This window comes from Perca fluviatilis, chromosome 19 (assembly GCF_010015445.1).
Source record: "Perca fluviatilis chromosome 19, GENO_Pfluv_1.0, whole genome shotgun sequence".
Taxonomy (NCBI): domain Eukaryota; kingdom Metazoa; phylum Chordata; class Actinopteri; order Perciformes; family Percidae; genus Perca; species Perca fluviatilis.
This window is the reverse complement of record NC_053130.1, coordinates 17,027,929-17,049,503: the sequence shown is the minus strand read 5'-3', so window position 1 is coordinate 17,049,503 and position 21,575 is coordinate 17,027,929. Positions and strand designations below refer to the sequence as shown.

At 41.5% G+C, this 21,575-nt stretch overlaps 2 protein-coding genes across 3 annotated transcripts in view; one reads left to right on the top strand and one right to left on the bottom strand.

The window, feature by feature from the left end:
* LOC120547962 (serine/threonine-protein kinase MARK1-like) overlaps positions 1-16,168 on the top strand; it is a 31,885-nt gene extending 15,717 nt beyond the window's left edge. The window contains exons 4-19 of one of the 2 annotated variants that reach the window (XM_039783803.1): positions 1,978-2,026; positions 2,924-2,989; positions 3,344-3,414; positions 4,971-5,027; positions 5,194-5,430; positions 8,207-8,326; positions 9,402-9,501; positions 9,643-9,755; positions 9,846-9,999; positions 10,769-10,950; positions 11,129-11,220; positions 11,369-11,509; positions 11,710-11,961; positions 13,647-13,673; positions 14,310-14,354; positions 14,482-16,168. In XM_039783803.1, coding sequence (XP_039639737.1) covers positions 1,978-2,026; positions 2,924-2,989; positions 3,344-3,414; positions 4,971-5,027; positions 5,194-5,430; positions 8,207-8,326; positions 9,402-9,501; positions 9,643-9,755; positions 9,846-9,999; positions 10,769-10,950; positions 11,129-11,220; positions 11,369-11,509; positions 11,710-11,961; positions 13,647-13,673; positions 14,310-14,354; positions 14,482-14,827 — 2,052 coding nt within the window. In that variant the 3' untranslated portion in view covers positions 14,828-16,168. The remainder of the gene's footprint in view (positions 1-1,977; positions 2,027-2,923; positions 2,990-3,343; positions 3,415-4,970; positions 5,028-5,193; positions 5,431-8,206; positions 8,327-9,401; positions 9,502-9,642; positions 9,756-9,845; positions 10,000-10,768; positions 10,951-11,128; positions 11,221-11,368; positions 11,510-11,709; positions 11,962-13,646; positions 13,674-14,309; positions 14,355-14,481) is intronic. The other variant, XM_039783804.1, reaches the window with a different exon arrangement.
* A 182-nt stretch (positions 16,169-16,350) lies between these two features.
* LOC120547963 (leucine-rich glioma-inactivated protein 1-like) lies at positions 16,351-21,575 on the bottom strand. The gene is made up of 8 exons (XM_039783805.1): positions 20,937-21,575; positions 20,611-20,682; positions 19,928-19,999; positions 19,772-19,843; positions 19,129-19,200; positions 18,537-18,706; positions 18,285-18,449; positions 16,351-18,124 (listed from the first exon to the last, which is right to left on the bottom strand). The coding sequence occupies exons 1-8, from the start codon at positions 21,131-21,133 to the stop codon at positions 17,307-17,309; spliced, it is 1,638 nt and encodes a 545-aa protein (XP_039639739.1). The 5' UTR covers positions 21,134-21,575; the 3' UTR covers positions 16,351-17,306.

Sequence of the window (21,575 nt, the reverse complement as noted above, 5' to 3'; positions counted from 1 at the left end):
TGGAAAGACCAAAACTAAAAAATGTGTTAATCCACCTCTATATACTTTTTGACTTACCTACCCTGTATGTCACGCTTTAGTTTCAAATGAAGATTTAACTCTTTAAAACATGTTTAAAAAATAAATAAATAAATAAAAACCAGCTGGGCACTGTAGATGCTACAATCTACAGTGCCCAGCTGGTTTAGTTTTTTTAAAGTAAATTGTGCGATCCTTGTGAATTCTCAGCTGCTGATTAATACACATTTGGTGCTCTAGTGAAACTAACAGCAGTAGGACAGTATATGTGGGATTGATTTAAAATAAACTACAGTGCCCATGTTCATTGGAATGAAGGCAGATTTCACACAGTGCAACAATGTGGCTCACTGATGTGTTATGTCAGACAATACTTAATAGGAAAAATATCATTTTTGGTTTTGTTATTCTTGTCTTTTTCTGGGATATTTTGACGATGGGAAAAATATAGGAACCTTATTCTTTAAGCCCTCTGCAGCAGCTCGCTGTATGCTGTATGTGTGCTGGGTCTAATGAGATAAGAGGTGTCAGAAAGATAGAAAAAGAGAGGCAGGAGAGCAAGTAGAAACCGAGAACAGGGCAAATAATTAAAGTGAGAGAGTACCTGCATGTTGTTGAACCAGACTGTAGCTAGAGGTCCCACAGAGTTGGGCCTGCTAAACTGATATAATGGCTGTGTTTGATGCCCTAGAAACATAGACTATCCCAGCACTTATGTAAGTGCTAAAAGGCCATTAGAAAAGCTGTACACACACACATACACATACATACACACACACACACACACACACACACACACACACACACACACACACACACACACACACACACACACACACACACACACACACACACACACACACACACTCTGGTATACACGCATGCATACACACCAATATAGGGTCCACTCTCCTTTTTAATTTGACATGTTTGATAATGACTTGTAGAATAATCAAGTTTCTCTTTTTAAAAGAGGACAGTAGATGAAAGCAGCATCCCTCAGGGCCTTTTTGCTTTATCAAAGTTGTCAGCAAATGGCAAAATCTGTGTTCGGTCTCAGGTAGCAGTAGATGCTGAATCCCAGTTGAGCGAGTGTTGAAATTTAACACTCAAACAAAGCCTTCGCACGACTGGGAGTCAGCAGAATGTAAATGATTCAACAGCACCTCTAAGTGGCTGCAGGAGCTTGTCTGACATAAACAGCCACGCCAAGAGTGAGGAGACACCGCTTTAAAGGATTGTAACTGCATTCTGTCCTCAACACTCAGCTGTTATACATGGTGCCTGGAGAAAATAGACTGGACAATGGGATTTTCTTTTTAGGGTTTTTTTTCTCATAAAGGCTGGATAGAAACTTTTCCCATCTGCAGTAAAGATAGTCTTATCATAATAAACCTTGTAAAGGAGCTCAAATTCTGCTTTGTTTTCTAGAACTGCAGGACAAAATCATTATTATGACTTTGCTACTTTTTTTTTTTTTTGCATGTTCATACTAAGATGATTACATTAGGCAGCCAATGCCTAACTGTCTGTAAGCCTGTGTACTGCTGCTCTGCAGTGACTGGCTATTGCATGCTGCTGACTGGGTGTTTGGAAGGCCAGCTGGCCTGATGGCTGGACTGCAGCATGTCAGTGGAGTTGTAATTCTGGTCCTTATCTGTGTAGGGCAGGGTTTAGTGCAACGTTGTCACTGCATCAGTCCTATTGCTTTACACAGTACAGTAGTCCCGTGATCCTCAGTACCGGTCATGTTCCTCCAGAGCGTGATCCAGTGTCAGATATACATACTTCAGTGCTCTGAACTTAAATGTGGCTCAGTTCTCTTCGCTCTGCTCCCTAATGAGTGCTTGATAACATCTAATAGTGCTTTCCCAGCAGAGACAGAGCTAACACTCAGGTTCACTGCATGTAATGTCATTCGATATATTTTTAGACAAATATCCCTCTGTGTCTCAACAGCTCTTCAGGGAAGTCCGAATAATGAAGTTACTGAATCATCCAAATATAGGTAAGTTCAAACAGGAGCCTGCAGCAGCTTGATGACATCTTAGCAATAATATTCCCATTTCATTTGGATTAGTTTTAGCAATTAAACTAACACCCAGCACAAAGCTATACCAGTATAACTTTTATCAAAGAAATTATGGTTACACTTTACTTTAACTTTTCTACATAAGACTGACATGCCACTGTCATGAACGTGTCATAAAACATTATAAACAAGTCATAAACGTTTATGACATAACTCTTTTTTAGTAAGTGTCATTCGGTTTTGTCATGACACGTTATGGTTATGGTTATGGTTAGGATTAGGGTCAGGGTTCATGTGTCATGACTGTGTCATGACAGTGTCATGTATTCATGACAGTGTCATGTCACTTTTATGTAGAAAACTAAAGAAAAAAAAGTAAAGTGTTACCGAAATTATTATTATTATTATTTTTAAAAAAGCACAGTTGATGCTATTTGTTTCCTTGCTGCTGCTATTTTTTTGCAGTAAATTAATTTGATTTATATTTATTTTTGAGTGGGAACCTCTGTTTTCCTATTCTCTGATTTTTATTTTCAAAGTAAGAGCATTACCAATCTAAATTCCCTCTTCGACAAAGTAAATACCAAAAACGGAGGTATGACCCAATAGTTTCAAGATCTTAACAGTAGCATCAGCTTCATGAAAATGCATGACTTCACTTCATATTTTTAGAACATATTGGCTTCCTAAAGTACTAAAGATTTTATTCAGACTCAGATATCCATTTTAATGCAACGAGGAAATTCTAAACAGACCGGTAAACTCGGCTAGAACCAATGTTGAACTTTAATTGGTAAAAACTATGTTTTATAAATATCAAAATTTTTTTATCTCCGCCTCCTTCTCTTTCCTTTTTCCCAATTTCTCCTGCAGTGAAATTGTTTGAGGTGATCGAGACGGAGAAGACACTTTATTTGGTGATGGAGTACGCCAGTGGGGGTGAGTGAAGCGTTAATGTCTACCACTAAATGTGTGACATCTGGTTGATTTTGTGAGTGTATTCCTGCTTGTTATTTCCACAATATCAGTTGTAGAGCAATTTAATAAGCTCACATACAGACAATAACACTACTGTATATCATGAGGCAATGTAATTTGAAGCTGCCTCTAATGTAATATTCATATACAAATCTGTAAACTATTTAAGTGCAAACCATGCCATTTGAATGCTTTTATCTAGCAAACTTTACAACCAGAGTGGCTACATGATTGTGGTCACCCTAGTTGTGATAATGGTAATATAAAATGAGAATATACTGATTGATAATTGTATATTTCCTTTCTCTACTCCAGGAGAAGTATTTGACTATCTAGTGGCTCACGGCAGAATGAAGGAGAAGGAGGCCAGGGCCAAGTTCAGACAAGTGAGTCATCAGTATTGCAGTGCTCGCACTTCTGTCGTCATTCCATTTACTGTTTTCAGATGGAAGACTGCATGCACCAAGATCAAGCATCGTCACCGACTGCAGAGGAAAGATGGAGTGTAGATAGCTTGGCCTGAGAGAAGAGGGGGGTTGAGAACAACTTCCTTATACAGTACATGCTGCTCTGACACCTAGTGGTGCTACAAGAGCAAAAAGTAATCTACAGCAGTTTATGTAGCCTATTTCATGCTTACATGTACATATACCATGAAAATTAACAGAATTAGACCAGTTCTTTCACATCCATGGCGTTCATATTTAAAATCCCTCATTGATGGTCAGAGGAACTGTGTGTGACACAGTGTGGGAAGCTTGTATGTCTCTGTGTGTGTCCCAGTACAGATTCAAAAGTGTTTGTGCATGTGGCTGAGAGCAGTACTGTGTGTTTTCTATTTGATTGATGCTTTCCGGGCATATGTTGGTGAAATTATAACTGTCAACTGTCATAGAAACTGCTTCCTGTGTGTCACACAATTACAGTGGCTTTGACATGAGACATTTGGGCCTGAAAAATCACAAACATTTGATTGCATGAGAAATACAGTTCATAGACCTCAGATAAAGATTACAATAGCCTCAAACATTTCCTGTTTTGGAAGCAGAAACATATGTCATTCCCCCCTGTCTTCATGTAAACCAACTTCATTTTTATTAGCCATTAACAATATTGAGGATGCTGGCAGGAGTTTGCTAAATTGAATGGTATTTCCATTAGCATTATGCAAGGTAAACGTTAGCTGCCGGAGCTTTTGGACGTAGAGTGAATCTGAGTAATTAATTGACTTCAGTTTAGACTAAGGTGTTTGCTTGATGAGGATTACCGATTTTGCTTTTCTTACCTGTGAAATAATGCCCATGATTTACTTTTTATTTGGAAACAGTCTTGCTAACATGGAGCCTTGCTAACCTGAAAGCGCTCTTTGTTTGTTTATTGCCCCACAGTTTGAGATAAAACCATACAGGGTTGTAACCTTGCACAACAGTTAATACTTCTATTCATATTTGGGGTTTGTGCTGTAGAGCTGCAATGATTATGCGATGAAAATGAATTAACAATTATTTTGATAATTGATTAATCGTTATTTTTCAAGCAAAATTGCCAAATGTTTTCAACTTCTCAAATGAGAAGGTTTGCTGCTTTTCTTTATTATATATGACAGTAAATTGAGTATATATGGATTTTGGACTGTTGGCCGGACAAAACAAGTAAACTGAAGACATTACGTGAGCTCTGAGAAACTGTTAATGGCTCTTTTTGACCTTTTTATAGACTTAACAATTATTAAATAATCTGCAGATAATGAAAATAATTGTTAGTTGCAGCTCTTTTGTGTCCATGTTTTTATGTCTTTTATATTTTTTTGTACATCTCTGTCACTTTTATGTTCTATCTTTGAGTAAATAACTATGCAACATATGTTTTTTGAAAAGTTTTCTTTTTTAATATTAGATACACCTGTGGTGTCCTATGACTTGTGTGTATGTTTGTATTTCAGATTGTGTCTGCAGTGCAGTATTGTCACCAGAGGAGGATAGTACACAGGGATCTAAAGGTGAGGATCTAAACTCTTATTCTCTCCGATATCTGATTTCTTATTTGAGTAGTATCCATATCTGGAATGTATATCTTGGAAGAAGCCTCTATAATGAACCATGTTCTGTCAGTGCTGATACATTAACAATCCACATTATGATTTGCCTCATCTCTTCCCACCTCAGGCAGAGAACCTGTTGTTAGACGCAGATATGAACATCAAGATAGCCGACTTTGGCTTCAGTAATGAGTTCACTGTGGGCAGCAAGCTGGACACTTTCTGCGGCTCCCCGCCATATGCTGCTCCAGAACTCTTCCAGGGAAAGAAGTACGATGGACCAGAAGTGGATGTCTGGAGCCTGGGGGTCATCCTCTACACACTGGTCAGCGGATCACTGCCCTTCGACGGACAGAATCTAAAGGTGTGCACTTGGTTCTGGGATGTATCACTGGTTACGTTTATGTAGACAGTAGAATGTATTGCTTTACAAAGTTCGTACACAGTTCTTTACATTAAACTTTGATAATGTACCTTCTGATTAGCTATACATAGTCTATATCCTTGACGTTCCACTTCCGGGATTGCTCCGTGGAAATTCAGCCGGATTTCACTCATCTAAGCCGGATATCCGTTGCCTTGGGCTTCCTTTGTGTTGTTATTTAAAACTCCGGTCGATTTATGGGGACTATGGTTAACCTTTTCTCGGATATCCGTTGCCTTGAGCTTCCTTTGTTTTGGCAATTTAAACTCCGGTCGATTTATGGGGACTGTGGTTAACCTTTTCTCAGATCTCTGCAGGGTAAATCCAGACAGCTAGCTAGACTATCTGTCCAATCTGAGTTTTCTATTGCACAACTAAAACAACTTTTGAACTTACACATGGTCCACCAAAACAAGTTCCTTCACGAAGCTATTTTGCCGAGGCGCCGTTGCTCCGTACGATTGTGATTGGTTTAAAGAAATGCCAATAAACAAGAGCATGTTTTTCTCCCATCCTGGAATGCTGTGGGGACTCGCCAGACCCTCATCAGCAGCGCCTCGGTGGATGAAGGTCTGGCAAAGCGAGACTAGCCATACAGTTAACACATCACTGCTTTCCACCTCTGGCAAAAACAAATTGATAAAGGGCTCAGTATGCTTCAAATGAAGTGTTTGTCGAATCGTCCGAAGGTATGGTCACATTACACTTCCAGCTTGCAAATATTCAAGTTTCATCTTTATTCAACTTTGACTATATGGATGTGCTCTGTCTGACCGTAGATACGCTGATGCAACGTGTTTGGAAATTGAAAGTTATTTTTATAGTTTAATCAAAATGTTCAGTACATTACATTACCAGTCAACAAACTGTAGCATTGCTCTTATATTCTTTTTGTGATCACTGTGATATTTATTTATTACCCATATTGGAGACCCTTTTTCTATTTGCAAAACAAAAAACTCATGTAATTGTATCTTAACATTGTCTGAAACCTTTCCAACAGACAATCTGACAATCGTAACCATGTACGCAGCCACTGGCCTGGTGTGACTGTGGGTTTGAATTTCACACAATCATTGCGGGTGTACAATAGGGTGACCAGGTGTCCCGCTTATGTGGAACTGGCCCACATACTGTATTGAAATGATGTCCTGCATTTTGATTGGCTCTAGTTTTCAAAGGTCAAACCTGACAAACATACTCTTTGTCCCACATTTGGGAGTGATGCAAGTGAAACACAACAAATGCCTTTGACAGGAGACTCTAAGTATGCAGCTTTTCCACCCATCTCTGTGATGGCAGTTGTTTTGCCCCACTTTCAAGTGTGGTTGTTCAGAAAAGGTATAAACACTTATCATATTATATTTTATATTCAGATGAAACATTGTACAACCTAGCTCATTTGAAACACACTGACACCTTTTAATATGTCCTCCTAAAAGAGAGTATTAAAGGAGGCAGCTGTCTCTTGGAAAACAATTGAAAGTCCCAATAGTAAAAGTAATAATAAATGCTACTCTGAGACAGTTTTAATAATCAAAATATATGAAGAATTCTGTTTTAGTCTGAATTTGCATTGACAGCAAAAGCCAAAGTAAATGACAAGTGCAAAATGAAGTGCTACGGCCTGTTATCTTCTATGTATCCAAGCTTCTTATAAGTGGGGTATGAGCTATTCTAACTGAGTTAGGATACAAAAACATGCAAAAACCTAGAATTGGGTTACTTCAATAACCAAATTAAGAGTGGAATTTCCTCTCTCTGTCTATCGTTTGGAGTAAGACATTGTAGAGATTCATCCACCCTGCTTTAATAATGCAGCAGTTTTGGAATATTCTTTGACGCTGCAGTAAATCCAGCAGGTCAAGAAAAACTGCACTGGGCTAAGTGATCTGTTGCCTTTTTAAAGCTGCAGTAATAAATATTTTTTATATTAACAATTGATCATATAACTAAGTTTAGTGTGTGCTTGTGATGGTAAATCAACAGAGAGCATTTTAAGTGCCTTTCAGCTCTCGGTTTTAGTTTTCAGCCCCGGCTAGGGTTGGGCATCGTTTGGATTTTAACGATTCTGATTCCAATTCCGATTCTTCCTTTCGATTCCGGTTCTTATCGATTCTTGATTCAGATTCTTTGAGGGGTGGATGGGTCACATGTCTATTTTCACAAATAAGAGGACATTTTGGTGGTTTGCGATTTTACCGGGCTTTTTCAACGTAAAATAAAGCCACACTAGAACGCTGCTTACTGTGCTCCAAGGATGCAACACAAGAAGCGCCTGGCCGCTTCGGAAACCAAAACCTGTGTATATTAAATTGGGAAGCGATGATTGGATTTGAAACCAAATCCTCTTAAACGATTCCAAACGATTCCAATAAAGAAACAATTCTACTGGAATCGTAATTTTTGAAACGATTCCAAGTAGGTATTGGTTCTCGATGCCCAATCCTAGCCCCGGCAGGCAGTTTCTTTTGAGTAAAAAAAGCTCTGATAAACCCATTGTAAGTAAGCAACTAGCTATTGAATATTATGAAGCATTTAGCAGCATATCTGCTGGATGAGTATATACTGTAGGCAACTGTTTGCTAACACTGTAACAACTGTAAACTGTGATAATGTTTTATGGCTTCGTCCACTGTCTGCTGCTCTTTTGTTGCTAGTTGTTGCTAATTTCTTATTTGTTTACATGTCTGTCTGTCTGGGGCTTGGTGTGTAGGAGCTGAGGGAGAGGGTCCTGCGGGGAAAGTACCGTATTCCTTTCTACATGTCCACAGACTGTGAAAACCTGCTGAAGAAACTACTCGTGCTCAACCCTGTTAAACGAGGCAGTTTGGAGGTATTACCGGCATTTGCATTGTTGCATCTTCACAGTTATTTGCTCTTCATTCAGAAATGTTTTGCACAGCAGCCCGAACAGACAGTCCTAATTATTGCTGTGCGTCATCACATAATCGCTGCTGTTGTTAATTATAAACCAGCAGAACACTTCACTTTACAGTCTGTCAGATGGAAATTTGGAAACATTCATCTGAGATCAAAGAGTGGTCTTACATAATTATTTGATGAAAGCAAGCAGAAATAATAAAGCTGGATGGAATTTGTTGAAGCATTGTAAGTAGGGCTGGGTGATATGGAGAAAATCAAATATCACTATCAATAATATAATATTTTTGGCCAAATACCTCGATATCGATACCGCAACGATATTGTAGCGTTGACTATTGGTGCTTTCACAAAATATTTACACAATGAGATTTTTGATAAATAATCATCAGTAATGTGGATATAATGACTAAGTGGGTAAAAGCAAATAATAGAACAGTTACAACAGTCTGGTAAGTTAAGAAAATTACATAACTTTACTGTAATGCAGCCTATAAAACCAGGAAAAGACACCACTTATGCCATATTATGATATCCAAAATCTAAGACGATATCTAGTCTCATATCACAATATCGATATAATATCGATATATTGCCCAGCTTTAATTGTAAGAAATAAAACTTGATTAATAAAAAAACAGAATCCTTATGCTCTGCACTTTCCCTGCATTCGCAATATCAGGAAGGGCTGTAGCTTGTTTCTCCTTCGAAAACAATATATACAGTAGTTGTCAGTTCAGTTCAAACTCAGGCTGTCCAGAGTCAATACCACCCCTGTACTCAAAACCAGACTGAAGTTCAATAGTAAAGATTTCTCCACTAATAATAACAATTGATCACAGTGTTGTTCAGACCCGGCTGATTTCATAAAGAAGTAGTTTCTCGTCTGTTGTGCCATTTAACTTGCACGTAACTGTCATGTTGTTTAATTACTGTAAAAGACATGAGTCAAGATTTATTATCTGAAATTGCAGTTGATCCAATTGTACTGTACATACATAAACTGTAAGTGTCTCTTTATTTGTCAGCAAATCATGAAAGACCACTGGATGAATGTGGGTCATGAGGAGGAGGAGCTAAAACCTTACATCGAGCCGGAGGCAGACTTCAGTGATTCATCCAGAATAGGTGTGTGTGTGTGTGTGTGTGTGTGTGTGTGTGTGTGTGTGTGTGTGTGTGTGTGTGTGTGTGTGTGTGTGTGTGTGTGTGTGTGTGTGTGTGTGGCCAGTATACTGACTTTGATTCACGTTGACTTCTATCCACCATCAGAGCTCATGGTGACGATGGGCTTCCCTAAAGATGAGATCACAGAGTCTCTACAGAGCCATAAGTACGATGATGTCATGGCAACTTACCTGCTGCTCGGCAGAAAAGCTCCGGAGGTCAGTTTGTTTGACGTACATCATGTTGACATAATCACCAGTAGTTATTGCAAGTGGCCATATCCCTCATCCTGTGTTTCTATTTTTCAGTTTGAGGGGAGCGAACCTTTGACCAACAGCATCCTGGGCCAGCGACCGCGACCGACCAGTGACATCAACAACAGCTCCAGCATTTCTCCTGCCCATCCCAAGGTCACACGCAGCATCTCGGCCAATCAGAAGCAGCGCCGCTACAGTGATCATGGTGGGGATGATGATGGTGGTGGTGGTGGTGGTGGTGTCGAGAAGCCAAGTAAAGTAACCTCATCCTTCCCAGCTCTGAGAGTGTGGCTGGCTGCATGCTGTGTAGGGGGAAGTTGCTCTCAGTCACTGAGGATTGGCCACAGATCAGATACCGGTATCCATCCTGGGGAGCTTTACCAGCTTCACTAGTAAATAGCTGAATAAAGCTGATAAAGCTTGAAGGTTTTTCTTGTGGGAATGATAAATAAAGCACATTTCAAGCGTTTTCTTTTTTTTTTTTTGGAAAAGGTGTACATCAAACCTGGACTAATTTGTTTGTTTGCTTAATGTTTGTTTTCATAATCAGTCTATTCAAATGTACAAATCAGTGACTCAACCTCAACACTGCACTGGTTGTGTAGCAGCTTCCTCCTATGTCATGTGGGGCCATTGTGTCTGGCGCCATCTGCTGGCTGGCTGCCTTCCTGCAGCTCCCTGAGGAACATCACCTCAAAGCATGAGGGGCGAACAGCTTTGCTTTGTACCTGCTTACCTTGGCTTCTAAAGCTGTACGGATTCTTAAACAATGTGTTGGTGCAGTGTTATATTTAATAGATGGATTGATGTGAAAATCTTGGCTTTGAGTGGCTTTGCTTGACGCTATTGTAACAAAGACACTGTCCTTGTTTGCTTGTTCTTTATCGTCTGAAGATTCCTGATATTGGAGCTGTAATAGTGATATGTCCGTTGGAAAAGTTATAAGCACGTTCTTATATGCGTTTCTCTCCTAGTTGGTCCGTCTGTGCCCCCCGCGGTATCGTACACAAAGCGTGGCCAGGCCCTGAGTGTGGAAAGCGACCACAGGGAGGAGTGGGACGGAGCGCGCCGGCTGGAGCTCAACACTTCTAAAGGAGACGTTCCTGCTTCACCACTGGGGGTGCAGGAGAGAAAGAAAACTACAAGTGCAGTGGGGGTGAGGAAGTGGAGGACGTGTGTGTGTGTGTGTGTGTGTGTGTGTGTGTGTGTGTGTGTGTGTGTGTGTGTGTGTGTGTGTGTGCCTCATCATTGTTCTATTTTCACTCCTTGAGTGACCAGGTTTTGCTAATACTCAGTCTAACGTGCTTTATCATGTTTTCTCTTTCCACGAACAGACCAATGGATCAATGACTCGCAGGAACACATACGTGTGTGAACGATCCTCTACTGACCGCTATTCAGCTATCCCCAATGGCAAAGACAGCAGGTAAACACATTCGCAGTTTAACTGCAGGGTGAGATCTAGCTCTCCATGTTCTCTGTGTTTTTCATTCCTGTCCAAGTAATTTTTCTGTCACATTTTCCAATTGTACAAATGACTGTTTTGTTTAAATATCTTGGTCCTTGGTCCCCAGTTTAACCGAGGTGTCAGGGAGCACCTCATCGACTGCAATGAGCTCTACACGACCTCGTCACACTAAGTCCATGTCATCGTCAGGGCATCCTTCAAAGAGCACACTGCCCCCCATCGATGACAACACAGAGCTGAAAGCCAGGTGAGCAGCCTGATCATCACCAATAACTGTGGCCATCACAACTGTGTATTTTCGATGTAAAAGTCTTTTTGTGGCAAAGATAGTGATGCTGATAGTATGATTCTAAATTACTTCTAAATCACAGGATATATATAGCGAGCATGCTGATACAGAATATTTTGCCACATGTAGTGATTTCTCCTATAATGTTTATGTTGCAGCTCCTCTCCGCGGGGTCCCTCCACCTCTCCGTCTGCACACAGTATTAGCACCCCAGAAAAGAACCGTTTCCCCCGTGGTACCACCAGTCGCAGCACCTTCCACGGTGCTCAGCTCAGAGACCGGCGCAGTGCCACCTACAACGGCCCCCCAGCTTCGCCTACATTGTCCCATGATACAGGGGCTCTCGCTCAGCAACGCAGGGGCACCTCCACTGGGATTATCAGCAAGATCACCTCCAAGTTTGTCCGCAGGTCAGTGAAGACAAACGGCTGCACACTAGGTTGTACTTACCACTTCTTGTACCTCACAGTTAACGTATCCCTTTGACTACTTTATACTGCCTGTGTGACTAAAGTACTGGCATTTATGAGTGCTTCAGTTTTGAAGGAATTGTTCTTTTGATACTTAGTCAGACAAAGTCATAGATGTTGTTTAATGTATCTTCATGCTGTCTGAAGGTATGACTGATCTTTGCGTAATTACTAATCACACTAAATGTCAGTTGGATCAAGTATTAGCTCTGCTCAGATTAGGGAAATTCCAATTTAGACTGGTCTTAATTGATTGATTGATTGATTGATTTTTTTTTAAACTATAGGTCGTCTGCTTTCATTGTTAAAAGCTTTCTCTTTACATGCACCCACAATATGAATCTTAATATGCTTAATATTTTATTCTTAATATAGTAATTTAAAGACTGAGGGCTAGATTTATCAAGCCGTTTGCGCCTGTTTCCAGGCGCTAATTGGTCGCAAAAGCCGGACGTAACCGATGCGGGCTATTTACAAACAGGGCGCACTTGGGTAAAATCGCAGATTACCTGCCACATGAGCGAGAAGAGACAAGTTGCGCTTTCAATATGCGTTCGTGGGAGGGTCGTGGGGAAAGTGGGAGTTCCACCCAAAAAGGTGGGAGGATAAGCGCAAAGTGCACCTAATTATATATTCCGTGGTATTTACAAAGACTGTCAGTAAGAGCGCGCCTCTATTCTGCGGGGGAAATTCTCCGCCTCTTAAAAGCAGGTCTAAACCAGCCGCAATCGAGTTTCCTCGTAGACCTTTATGCCGCTGGTGAAATGGCAACAGTAATTTGGGCAAGATGAAGACATAGGCGAGGCTGAAAATATTTTTAACACAAGAATCACACTTTGTCAGTGAACACAACATCATTTAGCGTTACAGATCAAGCAGCCATGCAATATTAGAGTTACTGGAAGAAATCAAAGATGAATTTGAATCTCCCACTCAGCGTTCACATCCCATTCCAGCAGTTGTTAAACTCCTCGCTACATTACAAATATTGGCATCAGGATCATTTCAAACAGTCATAGCATCAGCAGTGGGAATATCGCAGTCTGCACTCCATACATAGCACAAGTACCGCTTTGCTACAGCACAATTTACGGTATAGTGGGCGGAGAAAGACGCTGATTGCCTGATGGGTGTCAGGGTTGATAAATACTACGCAAAATGTGGAAGCATAGCGTGCGCTATTACCGAACTCGCATAAACAGACGCAGCGCAAACTGCGCTAGTGTTAGTAAATTAGGCCCTAAGAGTCCACAGCCATGCTAGCAGCTCTGTGAGGCTGCACTTTGGCACTGCAACATTTTGAACAAAATAGTTATATTCCCCAAAACCAAACTAAAGAGATTTAAGAAGTGCTTGTGTTTAGATTACTTTCTGTAAACTTTTTCAGCAGTGAAAACAAAGAAAGCATCACATGCTCTCTCTGCCTCTTTAGTACATATGCACTCTCTGATCTCCTCCCGAGTCCTTAGTGCTTATTATACGTCCACACTGTTACCCTTTGCTGTCAATATGACAAGCAAAGGATAGGACCACATCATGCATACAGCAGTTAGCTCCTTGTGTCACCTTCATGCTGGCCCATCTGGTAGAGGCTCACAGCTTTCTCTCCTTTTCTCCCCGCATAGAGCTATGTCTTTCAGGTCGACCCGGAGGTAGGAGAACACAACGCTTGCTGCACCTGTCCTCCCTGTCCAACAAAAAAAATTAAAACTGTGCCCACTATGACTTTGGCCCGTGTTTCCTTAACCCCTTACATATTTACCCACTACACCACATCCTTGCCTACTGACACCCTTGTTATGCCGTGTATTTCCCTCCCTTGTTACCACTGCTTCAAGAACAAACCTCACGGCTCACCAGCTTTTCCTGTACTAAGCTAAGCCACAGTATCAGCTTCTCAAATCGCTGGCTTTCCTCTCCTTACTCTTCCCCGTCTTCATGCTGAGCTTAATAGAAAAGATAGGCATATTATGGAGGCCAAATCAAAGATTTAGAACCACTTTTCCACTCCTTACAGATCAGTGGGGATTAAGGAAAGGTAGCGTACAGTAGACGGGATGATGCATTTGGTTATTATGAAGGGGCTACAATCGTATGTGCATCAAAAAGTCACAGTCACCTCATTGTGTGCTGAACCCTGATACTCAGGAGTGTGGATTCTTTCCTGGCATGATGCCTGACACCCCTCTCTGTGTCCAGTGATGATGGGGCTGGTGTTGGTAGTGGGTGGGGGAACCCATGTTGACATCAGCGTGTGGGAGTAATACTGTATTCCTGGTTTATTTCAGGGTGCCTAGTGAGGGAGAGGCCAGCGCCAGGACGGAAACACCAAGGTGAGAATTAGATTAAGACATAGATTTCATAGAAAGCCTGTAACCAACCTCTGCCATCCTTTAACGTTTCACTCCATATCTCTTTCTGCTCTTTCTCTCTTCTTTCTGTCTTCTTCTGTTGTCGTAGAAGTGCGTCAGGCGATACTAAGGAGGACTGCGGTCGGGACTCCAAGCCTCGCTCGCTTCGTTTTACCTGGAGCATGAAGACCACCTCCTCCATGGAGCCCGCCGAGATGATGAGGGAGATCCGAAAGGTTTTGGACGCCAACAGCTGCGATTACGAGCAGCGTGAACGCTTCCTGCTTTTCTGTGTCCATGGCGACGCTCGCCAGGACAACCTGGTCCAATGGGAGATGGAGGTGTGCAAGCTGCCCCGCCTTTCACTCAACGGCGTGCGCTTCAAGAGGATATCGGGCACGTCCATCGCCTTTAAGAATATCGCCTGCAAAATTGCCAATGAGCTCAAACTGTGACAGCAGATGGAGTCCCAGTCAGTCTTCGGTGAGCTATGGTTCTCATCTCATCACTGGATTAGTGTTGACTTACAGGACAAAATTCAGCACTGATGGTCCTCACCTTGTAGAATCAGGGTGGACTCGGCTGGTAACGTGCAATACTGGCCACGAATGTACTGTACAGGGTAGTGGATCAGAGAGATAACGCAAGGTTTAACCTCTGTGACGGAGAGATAGCAAAAACAGCTAACCATCCCCTTTTTTTTCTTCCGTCCGGCCCTCTGTCTCTCTCATCAGCCCGCTGCTCCTCGTCATAGCACACATTCATGTAACATATGCAGTATGCAACTGAAGCTGACCATCCTGCAATAATGTTTTCAATCTCTTTTTCTAAACGCCTACTACAAGATCTACTCTCCTCGCTGAATAACCATTAAAATTATTGAAAGCTAAAAAAAGCCGCTTTTCCACCTGTGTTAAGTCAGTATATAGATCAGGCTGGAGCCCATACTAAAACTATGTAAAAAGAGAATTGTACTGTATGCATAACATCTGCAGGTACTGTATTGTATATTGATTTTGTGTTCTGTACAGAATTTTATTGTCAATACTGTCTTTTTTTCATGGGATTTCAGTTCTTTCCTAATATAATTGATGTATCTTAAAGCATTATCCTTTCGGTCTGAGTTTTTTTTTTTTTTTTAAGAGCCACCATATGAAAATAGTGTTTTTACTTTTATTTAAAGAGCACTAAATTATTTTGTGGAGTATTAAGGGATGTGCTCCCTTGCCTTTTACGTTGTATTTTATTTGCCTATGGAAAAAAAACACTAAGTTGCACCACATAGACTTGAGTAGTAACTTCAGTTAAAACTGAAAATGTGTTCACTTTATTTTCTCTCAGCAGTAGGTAGGTGATTTGGAGATCCTGCTGCAATTGCACAAGTTTTCCAGGATGATGTGTATGAACATGAGAGTATGCACCTGTATTTCTTTCATGTTAGTTTGGTAGTCCTCAGTTACAAAAGAAGCAGGGTTTAAATTGGTTTACTTTAGAAAGCGAAGAACAGGATGTCTTTGTCCTAAGGACGGACGATGCATGAAAAGTCAAAAACAATCACTATGAAAGAGGCAGTTTGTCTTGTGGAGCCTTTCTAAAGGGCCTGATTTAGTCCTGCCACCAGTGTGATTGTGCAGGTACTCGTGTATCTCCTTGCTTGTGTATTTTTTTTTTCTCTTTATTTTTTTTTAATTCAGCGGATTTTATTGTATTTATTCCATTACATTGTAATGTGCTGCTTTGTAGAATTGAGGCGTGCACTTTGTTGGAGAAAATAAAAAGGATTTTATTTGTTTGTATTTATTTTATTTTATTTTTCAGATCTGAATCCATAGTTACACAGCTAACTTCAAGACGACAATTTCCCTCAAGCGATGAAGTAGATGTGTTAGTGCGAGTTGTTTTGCTTCGAGGACTGGGTGTTGGTATTCACTCTGAAGCAACATGCTACACAGTGCCAGCAGGGAGCTCAGATGAGATGTAACCGTTAATAATGTAAACCTTTATTGAATCTAAATAGCATATTAGTCAATAACTTAATCATGACACAATTGATGTGTTTTGCATACATGTTAGTCAAAGGTAAAGCATTATGAACAATATCCTCAGTTTTTCATTTCAGGTCCTTTAAGTGTGTGAAAATAGTTCCTGTGTGTGTGTGCCCCAAATGTTTTCCATACTTCTTATGAAAAACGGTAATTCTTAATACTTTAAACATTATACAAACCATTAATGATAAAAATGTAAATTGCAAGGATTCACAGGTAGATTCTCACACATTTCTGTTGATAGTTTCCAAATTATAAACGTATTTTAAATCATTCTCTTTAACAAATATGTATCTAATCAGTGTGATCCTTCTTAAACTTACAAAAGCTTCATTTACAAATCTTTTAGCGTACAAGTGGAAAGACAGAAAAATGTAAACATCTCGTTTTGGCAGATTTGTTCAGTTAAACATGTTAATATGTTAAAAAGTACTATTTCTTTATTACTTTCTGTAGATAAATATATGAGCTTACAAATGTATAAACATTGCTGAGTCACATGAAAAGCTGAACACAAAAAATAACCTACTGGCAAGATTTAATGGATTAATGAGCATGGGTGATGCATTCATCAGGATGGGACGGCCTGTGTAAGGCCCTGGTCATGCATTAATGTCCTGACAACATATTGGGTCTAATCCTAACTTGAGGTGCATGCATTGAACTCAACATGCATCTCAGCCAAGTAGCTTTGGTTGAGATACATGTATTTATCTTTACATGATTCATGCACTGATTTTAATGGAAGATTAAAAAAAAGAAGAGTAATGCCAGCCTTGCTCAAGTTAGGATAAGTGTTGTTGCAGTGTTGTCTGGATCTGCTGCAACAGCCATCCCTAAACACAGAAAGTACTCAAACAACCACCCAACCAGTCAAGAAAACAATCGCTCAGTTGCTCAGATCAATGACCAGGTGCTCGTAAATCTGAGTTTTCCCTTTGAAACTGGAGGCCAGCAGGAACTGCCGGTTGTCTATGGAGACTGGAGAGAAGGCCCTCGGCGCCTGGATGTTCACCTCCTGGAAATGGACAAACTCGCCCTTCTTGGTATCCCAGCGGTACACCTGGGTGAAAGAGTAATCGCTGCCCAGGATGGCGTACTGCCAGCTGGCCACAGAGAAGGGCTGGAACACCATGGAGCCACGAGAGGGCATGGTCTGCAATTCTCTAAAGAGGGCTCCATCCCAGCGCATCACTTTGGAGTCGCCGATGAAGCGCGTCAGACAGATGAAGAGGTCGGATTTGACCTGAAAATGCTTCACGGCGTAGACGTCCTCCATCTCTGGGATGTCGGTGCGTCTGTCAAACAGCTTGGTGCTTTTGTTCCACTGGTAGATGACTGGCCTCTGAGAGCTGCTGGACAGGATCAGGTGAGGTTTGGAGGAGATCTCCATGTACTCCGCATCGGTGTCCCGGTACCACGGGTGGAGCGATTGGTGAGAGTAGAAGCCATTGCCGTTCCACTTGTAGATGGTGGTGGAGCCGGCCTTGGAGCTGTCTGCTATGACGAAGAAGGATTCTCCATCGATGCGGAACGTCTCCACATCGTTTGGTTTGCGGATTTTGAGGATGTCAATGCCTTGGAGCTTAATGAATTTGTTGGCAGAGGTGTCACGCTTATAGATGTGTGAGCCACCAAACAACTGAGCCACAATGACAAAGAGCTGGTTGTCAATGACCAGAGGTTTGCAAATTACTGTGGATGTGCCTGGTGAAGAGAAAGAAAGGAGAAAAACATTACAGTTTCACTTAGTCTTAGATCCATGTCTCCATCTAGTGGCTCCTCCTCCAATCTCACCCCCTCATTGTAGACTCACACAGCTCATTCACAACCACATGACAGCATATTTGAAATTACTTCTACTTACTGTCAATGTCGTCAAAGTTTCTAAAGACCATCTCCACATGATCCCACTCTAGAAAGCTGCATTTCCCAATGAAGGGCTGGGCAAACACCACATACTGGTCATTCCCGAAGGAAAATGCCTCCACAGATATGGATTCAAACTTCAGGGACTGGTAGGAAGCAAACTCTGTGAGAGAAACAAAAACACTATTTAAATAGCATTGAAGAAGTCAGGAAAAATAAAGTGAAACTAAAAGTGCTTCTTGTGCTCCACCTGTAGTGATGCAATCGAAGGACTGCGGCGCCAGATCATTGATCTTCTTGTCCAGTTGTGAGGCCGGGCCTTTACAGTAAATCTGATCTACTGTCGCGTTGGTGCTGTATATCCACTCCACCAACCACTTCAGCTTACAGTCACAGGTGAACTGGTTCCCTCGAAGGTCTCTAAAGGGAGAAAAGCACCAAACTAACTTCCAACAGGAATGCTCTCAGCTTTTTGAATTGATTTTATTTTCAAAAGCTGCAGTAACTTAAGTATGACTGTTGGCCTTGCTCTCTGGCCCTCACAGCTTCACTCTGTGCTCTCATTAATATCAAGAGGGACTATAAAGAAGCACTGAACATCTTCAGCGGGTGATAGATTGCAAACTATATCTCACTTCCTCACTGCGGCATGTAATTTTAATGGCGTTAAAAGCACCACCCACACATTCTTCAAGCCTTGGCTGAAGTGGAATAATGATACATAGTTCTATATATAGAAGAACTCATAGTCCACGATAGCATACATTATAATTTTAGTTATGTAACATTATGTAATTTATCTCTTTGTTTCCAGATGATGCAGGACTGTAATTCATACTTACACTTTCGTCAAGGCCTCAAGACCTTTGAACAAATCTTTGGGCATAGTCTCCAGATTATTGTAGGCCAGACTCCTGGAAAAGAGGAACAATGGATCAGAAATACTGCATATTGTTGTCGTCCCCCCCCCCCACACACACACACACTGGTTACGCAGAGCAATATAAAGATATCTGTTAAAGAGCTTATGCTTGTGAGTTTGAGGAAATATTAAGCTATTTTTAGAGCTGCCTCCTCAGCCCTTTTAAGGCCCTCTCTGTTACAAAAAAGGGACATCTCTCTGTTGAGGAGGTTGTTGTACTTTAGTTTCTTAGTTTTCTCAGAGCTTTGTCTTGAATATCATGACATCATCTTGTGTCCGTGCACAACAGATATCTGAGTTTTAAACTTTTCGATAGGTCATTTTAGTTGCTGACATCAATTAAGAGTGGAGTGGAGCAGTTCTTGCCTCCAACTGCAGACAGATACATGTTTTACTGATACAAACAGAAACAGAAAGCTTCCTTACATTCTTTCTTACAAAGAGACCATTAGTGAGAAGATTTTATATTTAAATCAAACAGAAATTGAATTATCATCCAATTCTAAGTACTATTGTTTTTTAATTCTTTTGCATGAGAAGCAAGAAATACAGTTTATACTTACAGATGCACTAGAGTTTTCAGTCCACGGAAAGCATGTGGTGAAATCAACTTGATTTGGTTGTTTTCGATGAACCTGAAAAAGGCGTTGAATAAATGCATGAGAAGGGAGACAATCTTTTGGAAACCTTTCCACTATAAATTTGAACCTTCTACTCACAGATACTCTAGATGAGGAAGACCAAGGAAAGCATCCTCATTTATAGATTCCAGGTTGTTGGCTGTGAAGAGGCTGTGCAGAAAGATCCATAATATTTCACTATTCCTGCTCACAAATTATGTTAACAACAAGCTGTTGTCCCACATTAGCAGCTGCTCTGAAAAAGATGGACCTGTGATAGAAACCCCCTCCTGTCTCCTTCACAGTAACCCAACTACATCAAAGACAAGGATCAGTGTTCTATTAGGATTCCTGCAGCCTTACATTGCTTTGAAGGACATTGTGACTCAGTCAATACTCCACCCCAGTAGACAGGAATGAAGGGGGATTCCCTCTTCAAAAGAAGGGATTCCCCATCAATACATCTCCTTCTGAAACCGTCTGATGCACTGATACATGTAAAGACAAGACTTGGATGAATGCCCAGCAGAGAGACTATTCTACCCTGATATAAAAAGGCATGTAGGGAAATCATTTAGAAAGGTAATTTTCTCCAAAGTGGTTATTGTTTGAGCCCCCCATTCAGATGGCTACAGCAACACCCATTTCATTAGGCTATAATGTGTAGTAGCATCATCATTGGGGAGATGTCTTTGAACGTTAAACATGGCGTTGATCACCTCACTTGGGACTGACAGCATGCAACAAAGACTGAAGAACAAAAAGCTCCAGAGATTTCTCACAGGAGATGCAGGGCAGGTGTGTGGATGAAGCTCTCTTTCGGGATTTCAGTGAATTCAGACTTGACGAATGATCTGTGGAGAGGGGAGGACATCATCAGACAGACAGACAGACAGACAGACAGACAGACAGACACACTGGTTAGAAATAGACTGTCTCATACGAACTGTTACTCCATTATGTTCCTTGGATTGGGCTAATGTGCAGCAGCAGCAGCAGCACATACATACACGTCTTATTCAGCAGAGACGAACATGTTGTGTAAATCTCTGTAATGGAAAGCACTGGTTGGGAATCCGTTAATTAAATAATAATACATTTGACTTACAGTGATATGACATCGGGTGGAAAGCTGCGAGGGATCAGTCCTGCGCTTTCGCACAACGCGTTATCTTTGGTACATGTACATGATGAGGGACAGCGAGGCGGTCTGGCTCTCTTGCTGTCCACTACGAGTAAAACAGACGCCACTACAAGTACGCAAAGCCAGGGCGATCTTTTGGGAATCTTGCGTGTATTTTCCATCCTTGCGAACCGCTGCGGGCACGACCTGCGAGTCGAACAGCCCTACACATGAACCAGGGTCTCCGCTGTGGTTCCTTTTCCCACTGCTGCGGCTGCCTGGAGGCCAAGCGACGCGCTGTCCGCTCCTGTTCTGCACACTTTGGAGATGATAAACCGTACGTCCACGGCGCTGCTAATTACACTTCACCCCCAGACGAAAAATCAATATCCCCCCCGTGACAAAAATCTGGCTCAAACTCAGAAAAATACCAGCTGGCGCGGTGACAAACGTGGTGTGAGGGCAGGTGGGGATGCCAGCGGGAGCAGACGGAGCATCTTCTCCATCCAAAACCACGCCTATGATTTCAGCAAACGCTCCACTCTCCGTGTCGACCTCCCGGAGCCCAATAGGCTATACGCAACGGAATGGTGTAAATTTTCGTGAATCAGCTGGGGGAAATGA